Source organism: Nicotiana sylvestris, chromosome 2, assembly GCF_000393655.2.
Source record: "Nicotiana sylvestris chromosome 2, ASM39365v2, whole genome shotgun sequence".
Lineage (NCBI taxonomy): Eukaryota > Viridiplantae > Streptophyta > Magnoliopsida > Solanales > Solanaceae > Nicotiana > Nicotiana sylvestris.
Window position 1 is genome coordinate 135,077,775 of NC_091058.1, and position 19,109 is coordinate 135,096,883.

At 38.5% G+C, this 19,109-nt stretch overlaps 1 protein-coding gene across 3 annotated transcripts; it reads left to right on the forward strand.

Annotated features, from left to right (window-relative positions):
* Nucleotides 1-13,301: 13,301 nt before the first annotated feature.
* On the forward strand, nt 13,302-18,856 carry LOC104218579 (uncharacterized). Of its 3 annotated transcripts, none has more exons than XM_009769121.2 (11): nt 13,738-13,822; nt 14,253-14,352; nt 14,610-14,691; nt 14,759-14,895; nt 15,190-15,615; nt 15,788-16,191; nt 16,266-16,365; nt 16,469-16,528; nt 16,604-16,690; nt 17,559-17,687; nt 18,114-18,856. In XM_009769121.2, exons 4-11 carry the CDS (start codon nt 14,782-14,784, stop codon nt 18,414-18,416), a joined length of 1,623 nt encoding a protein of 540 aa, XP_009767423.1. In that variant the 5' UTR covers nt 13,738-13,822; nt 14,253-14,352; nt 14,610-14,691; nt 14,759-14,781; the 3' UTR covers nt 18,417-18,856. The 3 variants fall into 3 exon arrangements, with proteins under 3 accessions (XP_009767408.1, XP_009767423.1, XP_009767417.1); XM_009769115.2 differs by having other exon boundaries at nt 14,779-14,895; XM_009769106.2 differs by lacking the exon at nt 14,253-14,352 and having other exon boundaries at nt 13,302-13,822; nt 14,779-14,895.
* Nucleotides 18,857-19,109: the final 253 nt, after the last annotated feature.

Here is a 19,109-nt window from a genome sequence, read left to right on the forward strand (position 1 = left end):
CTGCTTCACTGACTTGGACTCAGTTTTTAGATTTGTTCCTAAGAGAGTATGTTCCTCAGAGCCTCAGGGATACATGGCATGCAGAGTATAAGCATTTGCGCCAGGGTGCTATGATTGTCTCTGAGTATGCTGTCCGTAACACTAGTTTGGCTAGTCATGCACGAGCCTTGGTTTCTACTGTTCACGAGAGGGTTCGCTGGTTTATTGCGGGCCTTATTCCCAACATCAGGTCTAGCATGGCTTGTGAGTTAGAGATAGATATTTCTTATCTGCAGGTGGTGAGCATTGCTAGGAGGATTGAGGGTATGTATGCTAGGGAGAGAGAGGAGAGGGAGACCAAGAGGTCTCGAGAGTCGGGCCATTTCTCTAGTGCCCGTTCCCCAATAGTAGGTCGTCATGGTAGGGGTTATATGAGTCGCCATGTTCATTCAGCTCTTCCAGCATCCAGTGGTATTCTAGCTCCTCCTAGACCTTAAGAGCCTTATTATGCACCTCCGGTATCTAGCGTGCCTCCTGAGCGGGGTGCTTTCAGAGGTCAATCCAGTAGACCTGGCCCGAGCTAGTCACAACCACCATGTCCTCCCAAAGCTTGTTTTGAGTATGGTGACACATGCCATGTGGTGAGGGATTGCCCTAGACTTGGGAGGAGTGCACCTCCACAGACTTCTCTGCCACAGCGTGCCCCGCAGAGTTCTCAGGCTATAGTTACAGCTTCAGTTACTACCCCACCTGCTCAGCCAGCTAGAGGTGGAGGTCGGGGAGGTAGAGGTCACCCTAGAGGGGGAGACCAGGCCTAATACTATGCCTTTCCTGCCTGTACCGAGGCTGTTGCCTCTGACTCTATCATCATAGGAATTATACTGGTTTGTCACTAAGATGCATCGGTTCTATTAGATCCAGACTTTACTTATTCTTATGTGTCTTCTTATTTTGCTCCGCATTTGGGTGTATCTCAAGATTCTTTAAGTTCCCATGTTTATGTTTCTACTCTTGTGGGAGATTCTCTTATTGTGGACCGCATTTATCGGTCGTGTTTGGTTGCTTTTAGTGGTTTTGAGACCAGAGCCGATCTATTGTTGCTCAGCATGATAGATTTTGACATTATCTTGGGCATGGACTGGTTGTCGCCCCATTATGCTATTCTTGATTGTCATGCCAAAATAGTGACGCTCGCTATACCAAGTATACCACATGTTAAGTGGAGGGGTACTTTAGACCACACTCCCAGTAGAGTTATTTCTTTTCTTAAAGCTTAGCATATGGTTGAGAAGGGGTGTGACGCGTATTTAGTTATGTGAGAGATTTCAGTACTGATACCCCTTTAGTTGATTCAGTTCCAATAGTACGGGATTTTCCCGATGTGTTTCCAGCTAATCTTTCGGGCTTGCCGCCTGATAGAGATATTGATTTTGGCATTGATCTGTTGCCGGGAACTCAGTCCATTTCTATTCCTTTGTATCGTATGGCTCCTCCTGAGTTGAAGGAGTTAAAGGATCAGTTGTAGGAATTGCTTGATAAAGGTTTTATTCGGCCCAGTGTATCACCTTGGGGTGTTCCTGTCTTGTTTGTGAAGAAAAAGGATGGTTCTATGCGTATGTGTATTGATTATCACTAGTTGAACAAGGTTACAGTGAAGAACCGTTATCCTTTGCCTCGTATTGATGATCTGTTTGACCAACTTTAGGGCGCATAGGTGTTTTCTAAGATTGATTTGTGCTCAGGTTACCATCAATTGAAGATTCGGGAGCCAGATATCTCGAAGACTGCTTTCAGGACTCGGTGTCATTACAAGTTCCTTGTTATGTTATTTGGGCGGAACAATGCCCCAGCAGCCTTTATGCATTTGATGCACAATGTGTTCCGGCCGTATCTTGACTCATTCATCATTGTCTTTATTGATGATATTCTGGTGTATTCCCGGAGTTGGGAAGATCATGAGCAACACTTAAGGACTGTGCTTCAGACTATGAGAGATAAGAAGTTATATGCTAAGTTCTCGAAATATGAGTTTTGGTTGGATTTAGTGGCATTTTTAGGCCACGTGATATCGAGTGAGGGTATTCAGGTGGATTCGAAGAAGATAGAGGTCGTGCAGAGTTGGCCCAGACCATCCTCAGCTACCAAGATCCGCAGTTTTCTTGGCTTGGCAGGTTACTACCGTCATTTTGTGGAGGGGTTTTCATAGATTGCAGCCCCCATGACCAGGTTGACCAAGAAAGGTGTTCCATTCCAGTGGACGGAGGAGTGTGAGGTGAGCTTTCAGAAGCTCAAGATAGCTTTGAATACAACCCCAATTTTGATACTGCCTACAGGTTCGGGGTCTTATAGGGTTTATTGTGATGCCTCGAGGATTGGCCTTGGAATAGTGTTGATGCAGGATGGTAGGATGATTGCCTACGCATCCAGACAGTTGAGGGTACATGAGAAAAATTATCCAGTCCACGACCTTGAGTTAGCTGCCATTGTTCATGCCCTGAAGATCTGGCGCCATTACTTGTATGGGGTTCCTTTGTGAGATTTATACTGATCATCGGAGCTTGCAGCACCTGTTCAAGCAAAAGGATCTACATTTGCGCCAGAGAAGGTGGTTAGAGTTGCTGAAGGACTATGATATCACTATTTTGTATCACCCTGGAAAGGCCAATGTGGTGGCCTATGATTTGAGTCGCTGGGCAGAGAGTTTGGGGAGTTTGGCTTATTTACCAGCATCAGAGAGGCCTATGGCGATGGATGTTCAGGCCTTAGCCAGCCTGTGGTGTACTCATGCCCCTTCTACGTATGTTTTTCATGTGCAGATCTAGATACCTTGACTTAGACTTACCATCCTTGAGGCGAGGCGACCCTTCGGAGACTTCGAGGTATATCTGCCGTGTCCGCAGACCGAGGAGTCTCTCTCTATTCTCTCTTATAGTTATAGCCCTTCTGTATTTACTTGTTTTAGAATATTCTGGAGTTAGAGCACTATGTAATACCCTTAGCTTGTAATTCATGGGTTTTCGGGTTTTGGGAGAGATATATATTGGATTTGAGAGGTAAATATTGTGTATACCATGCGACACTTTTAAACACTGTTTTATTACTCTAATTTTGTTTTAAAATCGTTTAATTTCTGAAATTTGGTTTATCTTCCGCAATTTAGGCTTACCTAGTGGTAGAGACTAGGTGCCGTCACGATGGTTCATGGAGGGTGAACCGGGGTTATGATAGTTTTCATCTATTGCAGCCCTATTGACTAGATTGACCCATAAGGGTGCCCCATTCAGGTGGTCCGATGAGTGTGAGTTGAGCTTTCAGAAGCTCAAGACTGCTTTGACTACATCCCTAGTGTTGGTTTTGCCTATAGGTTTAGGATCCTATATTGTGTATTATGATGCATCTTGTATTGGGATTGGTGCAATATTGATACTAGATGGCAGGGTTGGTGCATATACGTCTCGGTAGTGGATGGTTCAGTAATTGTTCATGCATTGAAGATTTGGAGGCATTACCTCTATGATGTGTCATGCGAGGTATTCGTAGATCATCGAAGTCTACAATACTTGTTTAAGCAAAAGGATCTCAATTTGAGGAAACGAGGGTAGTTAGAGCTGTTGAAAGACTATGATATTACTATTTTGTATCATCCTAGGAAAGCCAATGTGGTGGCCGATGCCTTGAGTAGAAAGGCTGTGAGTATGGGTAGCCTTGCGTAAATTCCAGTTGGTGAGAGACCACTAGCATCAGATATCCAGGCCTTGGCCAACCAATTCATGAGGTTAGATGATTCGGAGCCTAGTTAGATTCTTGCTTGCACGGTTTATCGGTCTTCTTTGTATGAACGCATCATAGAGCATTAGTATGACGATCCCTATTTTCTTGTCCTTAAGTACATGGTACAACACAGTGATGCCAAGATGGTTTCTATTGGAGATGATGTGGTGTTGCGGATGTAGGGTCAAATTTGTGTGCCTAGTGTGGATGGGCTTCGTGAGTTAATTATTGAGGAGGCCCACAGTTCGCGTATTCCATTCATCCAGGTGCCACCAAGGTGTATCAGGATATAAGGCAACATTATTGGTAGAGAAAAATGAAGAAAGATATAGTTGAGTATATGGCTCGGTGTTTGAATTACCAGTAGGTGAAGTACGAGCACAAGAGACCGAGCGGTTTGCTTCAGAGACTTGAGATTCCCGAGTGGAAGTGGGAGCGTATTACAATGGATTTTGTTGTTGGGCTCCCATGGACTTTGAAAAAATTTGACGTAGTATAGGTCATTGTGGATAGGTTGATCAACTCGGCGCATTTCCTTTCGGTGGCAACTACCTATTCTTCAGAGCGGCTGGCTGATATCTATATCCGCAAGATTATTTATCTTCACGATGTGCCGGTGTCCTTTATTTCTAATTGGGGCACACAATTCACATCGCATTTCTAGCGGTCCGTACAGCGTGAGTTAGGCACACAGGTTCAGTTGAGGATAACATTTCACCCTTAAATGGATGGTTAGTCTGAGTGCACCATTCAGATATTGGGGGATATGTTTTGTGCCTATATTATGGATTTCGGGGGGTTCTTGGGATCAATTCTTGCCGCTTGTGGAGTTTTCCTACAACAATAGCTATCAATCGAGTATTCAGATGGCTCATTATAATCCTTATATGGGAGGAGGTGTCATTCTCCAGTTGGTTGGTTTGATTCGGGGGAAGCTCGATTGTTGGGTACTGATTTTGTTTAGGATGCCTTGGAAAAGGCCAAGATGGTTTAGGATCGGCTTCGTACAACACTGTTTGGGCAGAAGACTTATGCCAATCGAAGAGTTCGTGTTGTTGCATTCATGGTGAGAGAGGGTTTTGCTCCAGGTTTCACCCATGAAGAGTGTGATGAGGTTCGGGAAGAAGGGAAAGTTGAGCTCTAGGTATATCAGACCCTTTGAGATCCCTGAGAGCATTGGTGAGGCGGCCTACAGCTTGCATTGCCACCTAGCTTATCAGCAGTTCACTCGGTATTCCATGTTTCCATACTCCGAAAGTATCATAGTGATCCGTCCCATATATTAGATTTCAATTCAGTCTAATTGGACAAGGATTTGACTTACGAGGAGGAGTCGGTGGCCATTCTAGCACGGTATGCTCGGAAGTTGAGGCCTAAGAGTTGTCCTTCTATTAGAGAGTAGTGGAGAGGTCAACTGATCGAGGAAGCTATGTGGGAGTCCGAATCCGATATGCAGAGTAGATACCCCCACCTTTTCATCGGTACCAGTACCTTTCTATGTCGGTTCATGGACGAACGTCTATTTTAAACGTGGAGAATGTGATGACTTGATATGTCATTTTGAGTTTTAGCCCTTATTTATGTAATTTGAGACCTCAATTAGCCTCGTTTATTATTTCTCTATTTGTGTGAATAGTCAGCGTCTTTTTCGAAAAGAATTTATGTGAAAAAATGAAGAAAACATGAGTTTTAGCTTTAAAAATGACTTGAGTTGACTACGGTCAATATTTTGTGTAAAAGACTCTGAATCGGTATTTTGACAATATTGGCGGGTACTTATAGTATTTTAGACTTAGGCGTATGACAGAAATTGAATTCGGAAGTTCCTAACCTGATTTGACTTGATTTATTGAAAACTAGTAATTAGAAGGTTTAAAGAATTCTCAGGTTTGATAGTAGTTTGACTTTATTGCTATCAGGTTCTGATTCTGGTTCTAAAACTTGGTATAAGTTCATTTTATTATTTAAAACTTGTCTGTAAAATTTGGTGCAAAACGGAGTTGATTTGGTAGGATTTAGACACTCGGTTGTGAATTTGGAATATCTTGAGCCTCTTTGAAAATTTAATGCATTTTGATATCCGATTCGCAGTTCTAGGTGTTATTTTGGTATTTTGACCATGCGAGTGAATTCGTATGATATTATTATACTTGTATGCATATTTGGTTTGGATCCTGTGGAGTTCGGGAGAGTTTCAAACATTTTTCGGATCAGTTTGCATGATTTGAATTGCTCTTTTCTGGTGTTTAGTGCAGATATCGCATTTGCAAGGTATGGCTCGCAATTATGAGCCTCGTTTTTGTGAGCAGGGGATAGGCTGGGTGAATCTCGCATTAACGAGGATATTGTTTGCTTTTGCGAACTGTGGCCTTTCGCTTTTGCAAAGGAAGTGGTCGCATTTGCGATCAAAGGCCACTTGAGTTGGCTTCGCATTTGCGAAGGTAGACTTTGCGTATTTGAGATCTAAATGTCGCATATGCAACATTTGGGCTTCTCAGATAGGGTTCACATTTTCAACCTTTGTCTCGCATTTGCGAATAAATGTTCGCAAATGCGACACCTGCAGCTGGTTAAAAGAGGGAAATATTGGGACTTAGCTCATTTTACACCATTTTTTCATTCCTAAATATTCTAGAGGCAATTTTAGGAGTACTTTCTTTCCTAAATCATTGGTAAGCAACTTTAATCTATTTCTTTTCAATTACCCATTACTTTTCATGTGTTTTCAACATCAAATCTAGAATTTTCATGGTAGCAATTAGTTTTGGGTAGAAATTTGGAAGTATTTTAAAATTGAGATTTAAACCTCAAATTGAAGTCGTATTTTGAAACAAATTACATAATCGGTCCCGCGGGTGAATGGGTAATCGAATTTTGGTCCGAACTTCGGATTTTGACCAAGCGGGCCCGTGGTTTTTGTTGAGTTTTTTAAAAAATGATCAAAATTGAACTGTTTTCATTGATGAGTAGTTTCTAAAGCTTATTTCTAACTGTTTCATCGATAATTTGCTAGATTTCGTTGGTTTGGAGGCTTGTTCAAAAGTCAAATCTGTGGTTGACTGATTTCTTTGACTGCGGAGCCGAAAGTGTCGTGGTTAATCTTGACTTGAAGGATTAGGACTTGTTGGTCTATTTGCTACATTTTTTATATGGGGCAACATATATGTGAGGTGACGAATACCTATGTGTTGCCATTGAGTTAAAGTATGCGGGTAGAAATTAGTTCTTTGTATTATATTATTTCATTAATAATGTTATCCATGCTTAGGTTAGATTATTACTTCTTTTAATTATTTGTTTCGTATTTCTTGTTTATTTTAAGGATGTTGAATATTTTAAAAGTTGAAGTTTGATATCATGGCACCATATTTGAAGTGAAATTATTTCTCGCCTTGTTTTTATTATTCGAATTAGTATTGTTGCTTGGCGAGGAAGAGAGAAAAGCACGAAGGGTGTTGCCGTGCCTTATTTGTATTCATTGTCATATATTGAGAGATTTGAGAGTAAAATCACAAAGGATGATGTCGTGCCCGTGAGTAAAAGCACGAAAGTTGATGTTGTGTCATTATATTCATGATATTACATGGTGAGGACGAGAGTAAAAGTACAAAGGGTGATGCCGTGCCATTTTTCATATCATTGCTTTATTTGATTTTGGTGATTTACTTGGTTATATTGTTGTTTAATTTGGAATATGCTATTTCGTACTTGCCGTTTAAATTTTATTTTTCCCCCTTTCGCATGTCTCCTCCCAGTTAATATCCTATCTTTCTACTTGTTATCTTGTTGCTTCATATATATTTGTACAAGATATTTTACGTAGGTGTCTTGTCATAGCCTCTTCACTACCTTGTCGAGGTTAGGCTCGACACTTACACAGTATATTGGGTCGGTTGTACTCATACTATACTTCTGCACTTCTTGTACAGATATTGATATTGGTCCTAGCAGTTCTTGAGGTGCGTCAGCTAGGATCACATTCACTTTCGGAGACTTGAGGTAGATTTGCTGGCATCCGCAGACCTTGAAGTTCCCTTCCATTTCCTACTTTTATTGTTTATCTCTTTCGAACAATTTTATTTATTTCAGACTATGTTTGTAGACTTCTAGTTGCTCGTGCACTCGTGACTCCGGATTTCTGGGAGTAGTTAGTATCCCGTTGTTTATATTCGCATTGTGTTAGATTTAGAGTTTATTTCTCGTCTATTGTCATTACTTTGAGTTAACCGCTAAAAAACATTGGTTAATTTCTTTATTAACGTCGCTTTCCTAGCAAGTGGATGTTAGGTGCCATCATAGTTTCGAGGCTGGGAATTCCGCGTCGTAACAGCAACCATATTGTGAATGAGACACATACGAGATCATTGTGGGAAAAGCTAGAGACTCTTTACGCTTAAAAAACTGGGAACAACAAGTTGTTCCTACTAAAGCAATTGATAACCTTTAAATACAAGGAGGACAATCCTATTCTTGATCATAAAATTATTTTCAGGGTGCCCTTAATTAGCTGTCTGGAATGTGAGTTAATTTTGATGATGAGATACAATGACTTTGGCTTCTTAATATTCTGCCAGACTCTTGGGAAACTCTTTGTGTTTCTTTGACAAATTCAGCTCCTAGAGGTAAGGTGACCATGGAATATGCCAAGAGTAGTGTGTTGAACGAGGAAGTAATGAGAAAATCTCAGGGTTCGTCCTCACAAGCAGATATCTTGGTTACAAAAGATCAAGGGAGAGATAGAACAAGAGGTTCAAGGAATATAGGTAAAAGTAAAAGTAAGTCAAAGTCCAAATACCATAATTTTATATATGCAACCATTGTGGCAAGAAAGAACATATCAAAAGGTTCTGCCACATGTTGAAGCAAGACAGTAGAGAAGGAAATAAAGTTAAAAATAACAAGAACAACATTACTGCTATTTTTCGAGATGGCCTTCTTTTTGTTTATGATTGAAACGACATCAATTTAGTATCCCATGAGACGAGCTGGATAGTAGATTCTGGAGCTACCTCACAGGCTCACATGTAACACCAAGAAAAAACTTTTTCTCATCTTATACTTCTATTGATTTTGGAGTGTTAAAAATGGCAATGTCAATGAAGTTAAGGTGTTTGGTGTCAGCACAGTTTGTTTGAAAACTAATAATGATTCAACGTTAGTTCTTCAAAATGTTAAACATACTGCATACTTTCCTTTCAATTTGATCTCCGCAGGAAGGCCAGATGATGGAGATTACCATAATCCTCTTTAATGGACAATGGAAGCTCACCAAAGGCTCATTAGTAGTAGCTCGAGGAGTCAAGGCTTCACATTTATATATGACACGGGGATCTATTCTTAATGACTCCATTTACCTGGCGGAAAGTGACACTTTATCAGAATTGTGGCACAAAAGACTGAGTCCTATGAGCGAGAGGGGGATTACGTGTTTGGCTAAGAACGTTTTCTTCATGGAGTGAAATAAGCAAAGCTGAAAAGGTGTGTCCATTGTTTAGCTGTAAAATAGAAAATGATTTCCTTTCATAGCTATCATCCTTCAAGAAAACCCGAATTATTTGAGCTAGTATACTCTAATTTGTGTGGTCCTTTTAAAGTAAAGTCAAAAGATGGTACAATTTACTTTGTAACCTTCATTGATGATCATTCTCGCAAGCTCTGGGTGTATCCTTTGAAACCCAAAGATCAAGCACTTGGCGTGTTTAAGGAATTTCAGGCCTTAGTTGAGGAACATACGTGGAAACGATTAAAATGCGTTCATACTGACAATGGTGGTGAATATTGTGGTCCCTTTGATAATTATTGCAAAGAACAAGAAATTCGTCATTAGAAAACTCCACCCAAGATGCCTCAATTGAATGGTTTGGCAGAGAGGATGAATAGAATTCTAGTTGAGAGAGATAAATGCTTGCTTTCAGAGGCTAAATTTCCAAATACATTTTGGGCGGAAGCACTTAATACTGTTGCTTATGTTATCAATTTATCTCCTGTTATTGCTTTGGATGGTGATGTCCCAAACAGAATTTGGTTTGCCAAAGATGTTTCTTATGATTACTTGAGTGTTTGTGGGTGCAAAGCTTGTGTGCATGTTCTTATAGATGAGAGATCGAAACTGAATGTCAAAACTAAGCAATGCATCTTTTATCGGTATGGTCAAAATGAATATTGTTGGGTGTACGAACAAAGTCCCACATTAGTAACTGAAAAGATTGAGAGGCTACGTATAAGATGCATGGATCTCTTAATGGTGTGAGGCCTTTTGGAAAAAACCGTACTGGCTTGGCCGAAAGCGGACAATATCACACCATGTTAAGAGTATCTGGGTTGGTTGAGCCCAACAACTGGTATCAGAGCCCCGGTTTGGCGGGACGAGTATGGAGATGGCAAAGTGATGGTGAGGGGTGGCATAGACACAAGAAGAAGCTAGTTGCGGGCTTCGATGCCATAATGTGAATCTCCGAAATTGACCCGTGGATCGTGGTAATGGGCCACATAGAACTTAGTTCGACGGGGACCCGTAAATCGTGGTAGTGAGCGATGTGGAACTTTGTTCGAGGAGGATTATTAGGCGTGCGAACAAAGTCCCACATTGGTAGTAGAAAAGACTGGGAGCTTACATATAAGGTATAGAGATCTTTTAATGATGTGAGACCTTTTGGGAAAAACCGTGCAGGCTTGGGCTAAAGCGAAAATATTGCATCATGTAAGAGTTTCTTTGGATTGGTTGAGCCCAACACATACTTCTTAATAAAGTAATTTTAAATCTAATGCAGTCCAATCCACTAAAAAATCGCAACTCGGTGCATGGAGTATCTCACGTTCACGCAGAGTTCGGGGAATGTCGCACCCCAATGCAACCATCAGCGGTTGATGTCACGACTCGAACCCGTGACATTAGGTCACACGAAGGTACTTTTACCGTTGCTCCAACGCTCCTTTCTTACCGTCAATCCACTGTTTATTACTAATTGACACCACGTGGGGGAATTTAAGGCGCGACCTCCATTTGGAATTGAAGTAAATTAGCTAGTAACTAGGTTTGGATCAAGTTACCTTACTATTGATGTTACTTCTAATTTGTCTGATTCCACCATTTAGGTTGAATTTCGCGATTGATTTCTCGAAACTTTTAAATTGCAGCAACTGTCTCTGGATCTTCTAGGAAATGTAGCAGTCGAACATTTTTGAAGAGTTACAACACTAGAAACCACGTCAGATTGCCTTTTATTTAATATCTGTTTGACCATTTTAGTAGTGAGATTTTCTTGAAAGCAGAAGCTTCGTAATTAATAATCATGTTTTGAAATTATAATCAGAAAGACAGATGGGTATCTTAGCAGATATGGTGCAAAAAAAACAACCAAATTAAATTTCAGAAGATCTCAGTATCTTGGATTTTTGCGCATATAATAAGTAAAAGATTAAAAGCAATATAATAGGCATGTTGTTTTTTGTGATCCACAATTTAAAGAATATAGCTAAAACAGCTCACTTATTCATGGAACCACAGCATGTTTGTCAGATTCATTTGAAAATTGATGATGCTTCACTTATTCCAACAAATTATATTTCTTTATTGGCAAACACTTTTTTAACTATCATTTGTGTACCGCATTGGAAGATGCCCATCCGAATCACTTCATATAAGAATGGACAGTAAGATAAAATAGAAGTTTCAGTTTTTATTTTACATTTTTTCTTTAAACAGATAACTAGGACCACTGTTTCCCCATTTCTGTTTCTGGCCTTACACTATTACACTTTGTACTCCATTCACTTTTATTTGGTCACAGTGAAATTTGTACCTTTTTTTATAAAATACGTAATTAATGAAGTAATATTTACCATAAATAATAGCATTTCAAAACATTTTGGGAAATAATTTAGTATCACCCTGAAATGCTACTACTACATCTATATTTAGTGGTGAAATACACGCCTGACATATGTATTTTCTACTAAAATTATTTTTTTTCCTCATCTACTTCTTTTCCCAACTCACTTTTTTTTAATTTTTAAAAATTCCCTTTTCGTACATCCCACCTTCTTCCATCCCCAACCCACAAGTGAAGTAGCCAAATTTTTTTTGGTTGAAGAAGCAGACCGAAAATGGTGAGCTCCTATAAAACTTTATGGCAACCAACAATCAACAACCACATTCTTCTTCCTTATTCTTTCTTTTACGTAATTTGATTAATTAAAAAAATAGGACTCAACCCTTTTCTTGTTCAGTCTTTTGTGGGCTTCTTATGGGTTTAATCGAAAATTGATCTTGAGACAAGATTTTTTCAGTCCTTTTTGTGAGAAGCAATTGCAATTAAAAGTGTATAAGAGGTGAGAGAAGAGATTAGAAATAACAGTAATCATCTATAAAGTGTAGTGAAATATGGAGAGAACAGAATAAAATCTTCAATTCGATCTCACTGGAAAATATGGAGAATGCCGGAACTAATTTTCGGCCAAACTATAAGTAACAAAACTATAGGAAAGGAAAGGAAAAGAAAAAAAAACAAGTGGAAAAAAATAGTATATATTATAAAAATAAAATTTCAGCATCTCTCTTTCTCACTCTCCCAAGGAGGGTGGCATACACTCTCTTCTGTCATAGTATACTAATTCCATTTAAAAATAGTTGAGGGGTAGTAGGATCTTCGCAAAAATAAAATATTTAATTAAAAATTCGGCTATAGGTCAGGAAGGTACTTATGAATTTTCCCTTATACTTACTTAGTAGGCAAATAATGGTTATATGGCAGGAATCATACATCAGTAATGGAAATATACACACAAAAACAACAAGCCAAAGATCCCGGATTTAAATATTGTGAGTTCGATTTTTAAGATTTTTAGCATTGAACCCATTATGAGGGTGTTTGACTAAACTTATAAGCTGATCAAACTGGCTTATAAACAACTTTTCGCTTATCTAGGCGTTTGGTAAACACCCAAAGTGCTTATAAGTTAAAGCCAGTCATAAGTTGGTCACCCCAACTTATGACTTTTCAACTTATAAACACTTTTAGTTTGACCAAGGCTTTTACTAATTTATCCTTAATAATATTTTTAAATTCACAAAATATTTTTTCCAAAATAACTTTCCTAACTTTCTCTTCATTCCATATTTGTTGTTCATCCTTTTCTTTACAAATAAACTTTTTAATTCATAATCTTTTGTAAAGATTTTAAAGATATTTTAGTCATTTTAATAAAAGAACATCTTATGAGCACTCTTCTACCAAACACATCAACTGGTTGTTATCAGTTTCAGCACGTCTATCCAAACACGTAAATACTTATTTAAAAAATCAGTTTCTGCACTTCAAGCTTATCAGCTAATCCAAACGGTATTTTTTTTATGTTATGAGTTCATATCGAAAGTTATAGGTTTAATTGAACTCATTGCTTACACACTACATCCACCTCTGTAGTCTAATATATTCCCACAAGTGGAGTCCGAGAAGGCTAGTGCTTACACGGAGCTTCCTCTTCCTTGTGCGGGTAGAAAATATACACGCAAAAATATACAATATAGTTTTATGAGGTGGTTGGATCCACTGAACATTTGTTTTAAGTGTGTCAGGAGACCTCTAACTTTTCAAGCTTACAACTTTCTGTTTGTCTTAAAATATAGTACTAGTAGTTTTAATTTGCTCTTCATTCTGCCACCATCACTTCAAAGAGCTTTCCTTCAGTTCAAGTAAAGATCTTTACTTTTGGACACCCTTTGACATTTAGAGCTGTAGTAGTAGCAGATTTAATGTGCTATTTGTAGAAAAAGCTACGCTCGCCTTCCCTTTTACTGCCAAAAAGCTATATTGGGACTCTGCATGTTACAGATTTTAGCAAATAGCACAATAGTTATTTTAACTCACCGTCAAAAGGGCTGCTTTTTCTTGGCTATTTTTATGTATTAGCAAGCTCCGTAATGTTCAAACTTCAGCATCTGTTCATGTAAAGTTTGAAAGAGATGGTCAGTTAATTCTTGGAAGAGAATGTGCAAAAGGGCGTTAATCACTTGGAGCTACTGGCCTATTGCAATACAAGGGAACAACTCTAAACACAAGCGTTCTAAGAGGTAGCCATTGGATTTGTTCTACTTGTTATTGTATATATTTAATCTCTGTTTCTCTATCTTTTCATTTGGGGTTTCTCTAAGTTAAAAGAACTTTTAATTTGATGTGTTGCCTGTAGTAGATAATGGAGTACTCTTGTACAAATAACAGTCCCAAAATCAAATCTTTGTTACTACTATGTATTCGCTTTGCAAGCTGACATTGTTGTTATTTTCTTGGTTCCTTTTCATTATTTGAAAGGTTTTCTAACAAGTATGGAAAAGGGAATTAGAAGGGCTTATGTGAATATGTACTTGTCATTTCCTTATCATCTTAATTTCCTGCTGCTTTAGTTCTTTGAAGGAAGTTTGTTCACTGTAGGAGCCATTGTGCGCTCTGGAAAAGTTATTTAGTATGACATTCCATTCTATGATTTCCGGGTGATGTGTATAGTATTTGATTTCCACGGCTGCGGCTTCCCGTCTATATATATAGACGAGGATTTGATGACAATGTGGATCATTCAGTAGAGGCATCTAATCAATTGAAGTTGGTAAGGAAGCTTCCATGTGTCCTTCCTCTTCTGATATTTTAGCTTTCATACCAGAATGTGACTACAAAGTTACAAGTTAAAAATGGGTGGTAAAGGAAAGGAAGAGCGGGACTTCCTTTGTACCTTATCTTCCTTCTTTGCTTTCAAGTTGGTTTTTACATCACGTTAAACTGCTCAGTGTCAAAAGAACAAGGAACATGCCCCTAGAAATACCAAGAATTTTGAATAATTTAGGATATACTGTTTCTTTTCTCTAGGAAATGGTTCACACGAAAGACTACTGGGAGCAAGAAGAAACATTCATCTAAGGCTGAAGTCCAGAGTTCTTTGAGGCAAGAGGTAAGGATACTGAGATTATAAAATTGTTTCTAGTGGTTTATCAACAGATTATTAATATCTATGTTAGTTGAAAATACGTCTCTACAGATAATGCAGCTCGAGAGAAGATTACAGAACCAAGGCGCAGTTCCATGTGCTCTAGAGAAAGCATTAGAATGTAAATCTTTCTCACAAAACATCACTCATCTCGCCTCAATGTCTATGGTACCTCCTTCTGCTCCTTCCTATCGTATCACATAATATAATATGACTCATAATTCTGATTACTTCCATTTTGAGAAAAATGTAAATTGAGCATTTGACACCTCTCACATCTCTTTGTTAACATAGCTAAGTGTAAGGCTCATATACTCTATTGTCAATTTGCCATAGCTATGTTTATTACTGTTTCACTCATGGTTATTCTTGTCAAAGTGGAACTTTTCTTTATTTTCATGTTGTTTTTAATACCCTCTATAATGGTCATATGCTGAGAGTACTCTATTCAATTGAATCCAGCCAACAACAGAACTGATTAGAGAAATTGCTGTACTAGAGTTGGAAGTAGTGCATTTGGAACACTATCTTCTCTCATTATACCGTAAAGCATTTGATCAACAAATCTCATCCTTGTCTCCTCCCGTAAACGATGATAAACTAAGATCACCACAAAGTACCCAAATAAGAAGGTGCCTTGAATTTTCTGAATCTGATGTGATGTTGAGAAGGGAAAATTCTTATGCTCAATTTGATTGCCAATCAGTATCAAATCCATGGAATGAAACCAATAGCACGACACAAGACAAAGTTAAAGAACCTGGAGTTCATCGAAGCCATTCCTCATTAACTCAACATTCAGCTCCGTCAAATAGAGCTCCCCTATCAGAGGAAATACCAGGGAAAGCTTTGCGTGCTTGTCAGTCTCAACCTTTTTTTATGATGGAGGTAAGTTGCAAAAGAGATAAATTTGTATTGCAGTTTCTCCTTTTTGAGGGAAGGAGGCATTAATTATTATTTATCATCTACATATATATCATGTTAGTGTGCGATGGTTTTCCCTGTATAGAACAATGAAAGTTGGAGGACTGAGAGTTTCTATGTGATGAATTCTTTGCAGTATGCACAGAGTTCTTGTTCAAATTTAATCAGTTTGGCAGAGCATCTTGGCACGCGCATCTCTGACCATGTTCCAGAGGCACCAAATAAGCTGTCTGAGGACATGGTAAGGTGCATGTGCACCATATATTGCAAAATTGCTGATCCTCCACGAATAAATCCGTGTCTCTCGTCACCAACCTCATCCTTGTCCTCAATGAGTGCCTTTTCTCCAAAGGATCAATGTGACATATGGAGTCCAGGATTAAGGAACGATTCGTCTTTTAGTGTTCGGTTGGACAATCCTTTTCATGTGGAAGGCTTGAAGGAGTTCAGTGGACCTTATAGCACAATGGTTGAAGTACAATGTATATATAGAGATAAACACAGACTAGGTGATATTGAACCGTTGTTGCAAAATTTCAGGTGAGGACATCTGTCGTGGGACGTACTTTAACAATTTCTTGTTTTAAAATGCTCACTGAGGATGTACATTTCAGGTCAATTGTTTCTCGCCTAGAAGTAATAGATCCGCAAAGGTTGAGTCATGCTGAGAAGCTTGCATTCTGGATTAACATACATAACGCGTTAGTGATGCATGTAATGATCCTTCTTGATTAAAACGTCAGCATTGTGGTTTTAGAAATCTGTAAATTCCACATCCACTTTGAGCTGACAATATTCTGTAACTATTTCTATCTAGACATTTTTGTCATATGGGGTTCCACAAAAACATGGAAAGAGAGTTTTTCTACTCTTGAAGGTTAGTGCAAAAAACTTATTTTTTTGGTCAAGAGTTGTTTGGTAAGATTTTGTCTTACCTTTTTGCTTAACCCAGGCTGCCTATAATGTTGGCGGTCATGTATTCAGCGCCAATGTGATACAGAACTCTATCCTGGGATGTCGAATGTCTAGACCAGGACAGGTATACCTCATAAGCTGGTTTCTTGTTACATTATGCATTTTAGCTTAACTTGCATATTCAGCAACTACGTGCTCTACTACACAAAACCTCTAGAAGTAATTGTGTTGGTTCACAAACCAACTTTTTAAAAGATTCTCCTAAAAGCATCTAAGGATCTTTTTTTTTTTTCTTGTCAAAATCGTGTCCCTACTCTATTGATATCAAGTGACTGATACTCATGCATAGTATTTTCTGATCCACATGTGTATTGGGAGAAATTAAGTTCATGTATAGAATTAATTATGAGGTGACATGTCATGACACGTGGACTGGTAAAGGAATGACAGTTGGCGAAGAATAATTGAAGAGGTACGAGCTTTGGCAGGCAAGGGCAGAGATCCAAGAAAACAAGAAGGGATAGGTGCTCGGACCTCTTGGTATTCTGAAGACGCATCAGAAGAATAAACCTAAATAGCAAAAGGGGTATAGATACGTATCATTGGTGATTAATGGGCATTAATTACGGAAAACGTTATGGAATCTGTGTTGAATCAGTTATGATTACCAATTATAACGTTACATTAAATGCCATTAATTGTCCATAATGACTCCATTCTGAAAGGAGAAAAACGTATTACTTAGAAATAACTATAAAAGATGAGGACTGAACATTTCTAAGGACACGAAATACTATTGAAATATACTGATTTACTTTGCTTTCTATTCAGTAATTATTTACATCAATTGTTCCTATTTCTACTTGATTATGTTCTTCTAAAAATAAGCTTTGACCGAAATCCCTATTTTTGGTTAAACACCGTGTATGTCTCCATAATGGATTTCTCGAAGTTGGTACTTGTATAGCTGATAAAGCTTAATCTTGATGCAGTGGCTTCGCTTGTTGCTTTCTTCTAGAGGAAAGCTTAAGGTAGGCGATGAAATACAAGCCTATGCTATTGAACATCCAGAACCCCTTCTGCACTTTGCACTCTGCTCGGGCAATCATTCAGATCCTGCGGTATTGTCCATCATCTTCCTTTCTCCTTAATGTTTGCGATGATCATTATTTCTTATATCCAATAAAAACTGAATTTACGTGGCATTTTACAGACTGTAGTTTCTTTTTGAAAGGCTAGAAATTTACATCAGTTTCTATCCAATAACCGAATAGAATGTGCTGACATTCATCTATCTTCTGTACATGAAAAATAGTTCCTGTTGTCATGCATTTAGAATGTGCTGACATTCATCTATCTTCTGTTCATGAAAAATAGTTCCTGTTTTCATACAAATGCCCTTCTTCATCCTAGTGATTTTCACTAATTGAGCGCTCTCAAATCCTTGGAACACGAAGGTTTAAGTAAAATCAAGAATTATGTGATAATGGTAACAGGATTTAATGAACAATTGTATTGTCTCACGGTGAAAACGTCTCCATTGTCAGGTAAGAGTCTATACACCTAAGAGAGTGTTTCAGGAGCTGGAAGCAGCAAAAGAAGAATATATTAGAGCAGCATTTGGGGTGAAGAAGAATCATAAAGTTGTTTTGCCAAAAGTTGTGGAGTCCTTTGCTAAGGATTGTGGTCTATGTACTGCTGGTGTGATGGAGATGATCCAGCAATGTTTACCTGAATCTCTTATAAGAAGCATTAAGAAGATTCAGCAGGAAAAGTCTCGCAAGAACATTGAGTGGATTCCTCATAATTTTGCTTTCCGATATCTAATTATGAAGGAGCTGGTGAAGTGACTACTTTTATTGTTTACTCTGTGATTATAGAGATTTGATTAATAGTAAGCCTCTTTGACCTCCAACCAGTAGGTCGTAGGTTCTTTGACCTCCAACCAGTAGGTCGTAGGTTCGAGTCTCACTAAGGGTAAGTGAAATTAGCTGTTTATCCCATGTGGAATCAGTGTGGGGAGAGGGGGAAAAAGTTTGTTCTATAAGAACTCTCTTTTTCTTTCTTGTTTTCTTTTATTAATAGGAGTTCTTTGAGAGGGGACTCATCTCCTTTTTCTCTTTTCTGTATAAATGCACACAAATTTAGGAGTTGAGACTGGAGATATGACTGGAGAAAACCTCCGCTCTCTGTTTTACATATTACCTAATGGGAGAGGATGGTCATTGAGAAAGATGCCTTAACATGTTGGTCATTAACATGTTGGTCATGACGAGAATTTGAGTTCTTATTATGCTGCCCCTCATACTCTTATTTCTATGTTTGAGTCGCTCTTCTTATCTGCCGTACCCCTAATCCTCCTTCATATCGATCACCAGAGGCGAATAGAATATATAATCAATAGATTCAACTCATCCTAGATCCTGAACCTATAATTTCAAAAGTCGATTTAAATCCATCAAATTTAAATTTTGGATTCATCTTATTGATCTCTCTCCTGCACCTTAATTTCAAATTAGTCAGATCGGCTATATATTTACTAG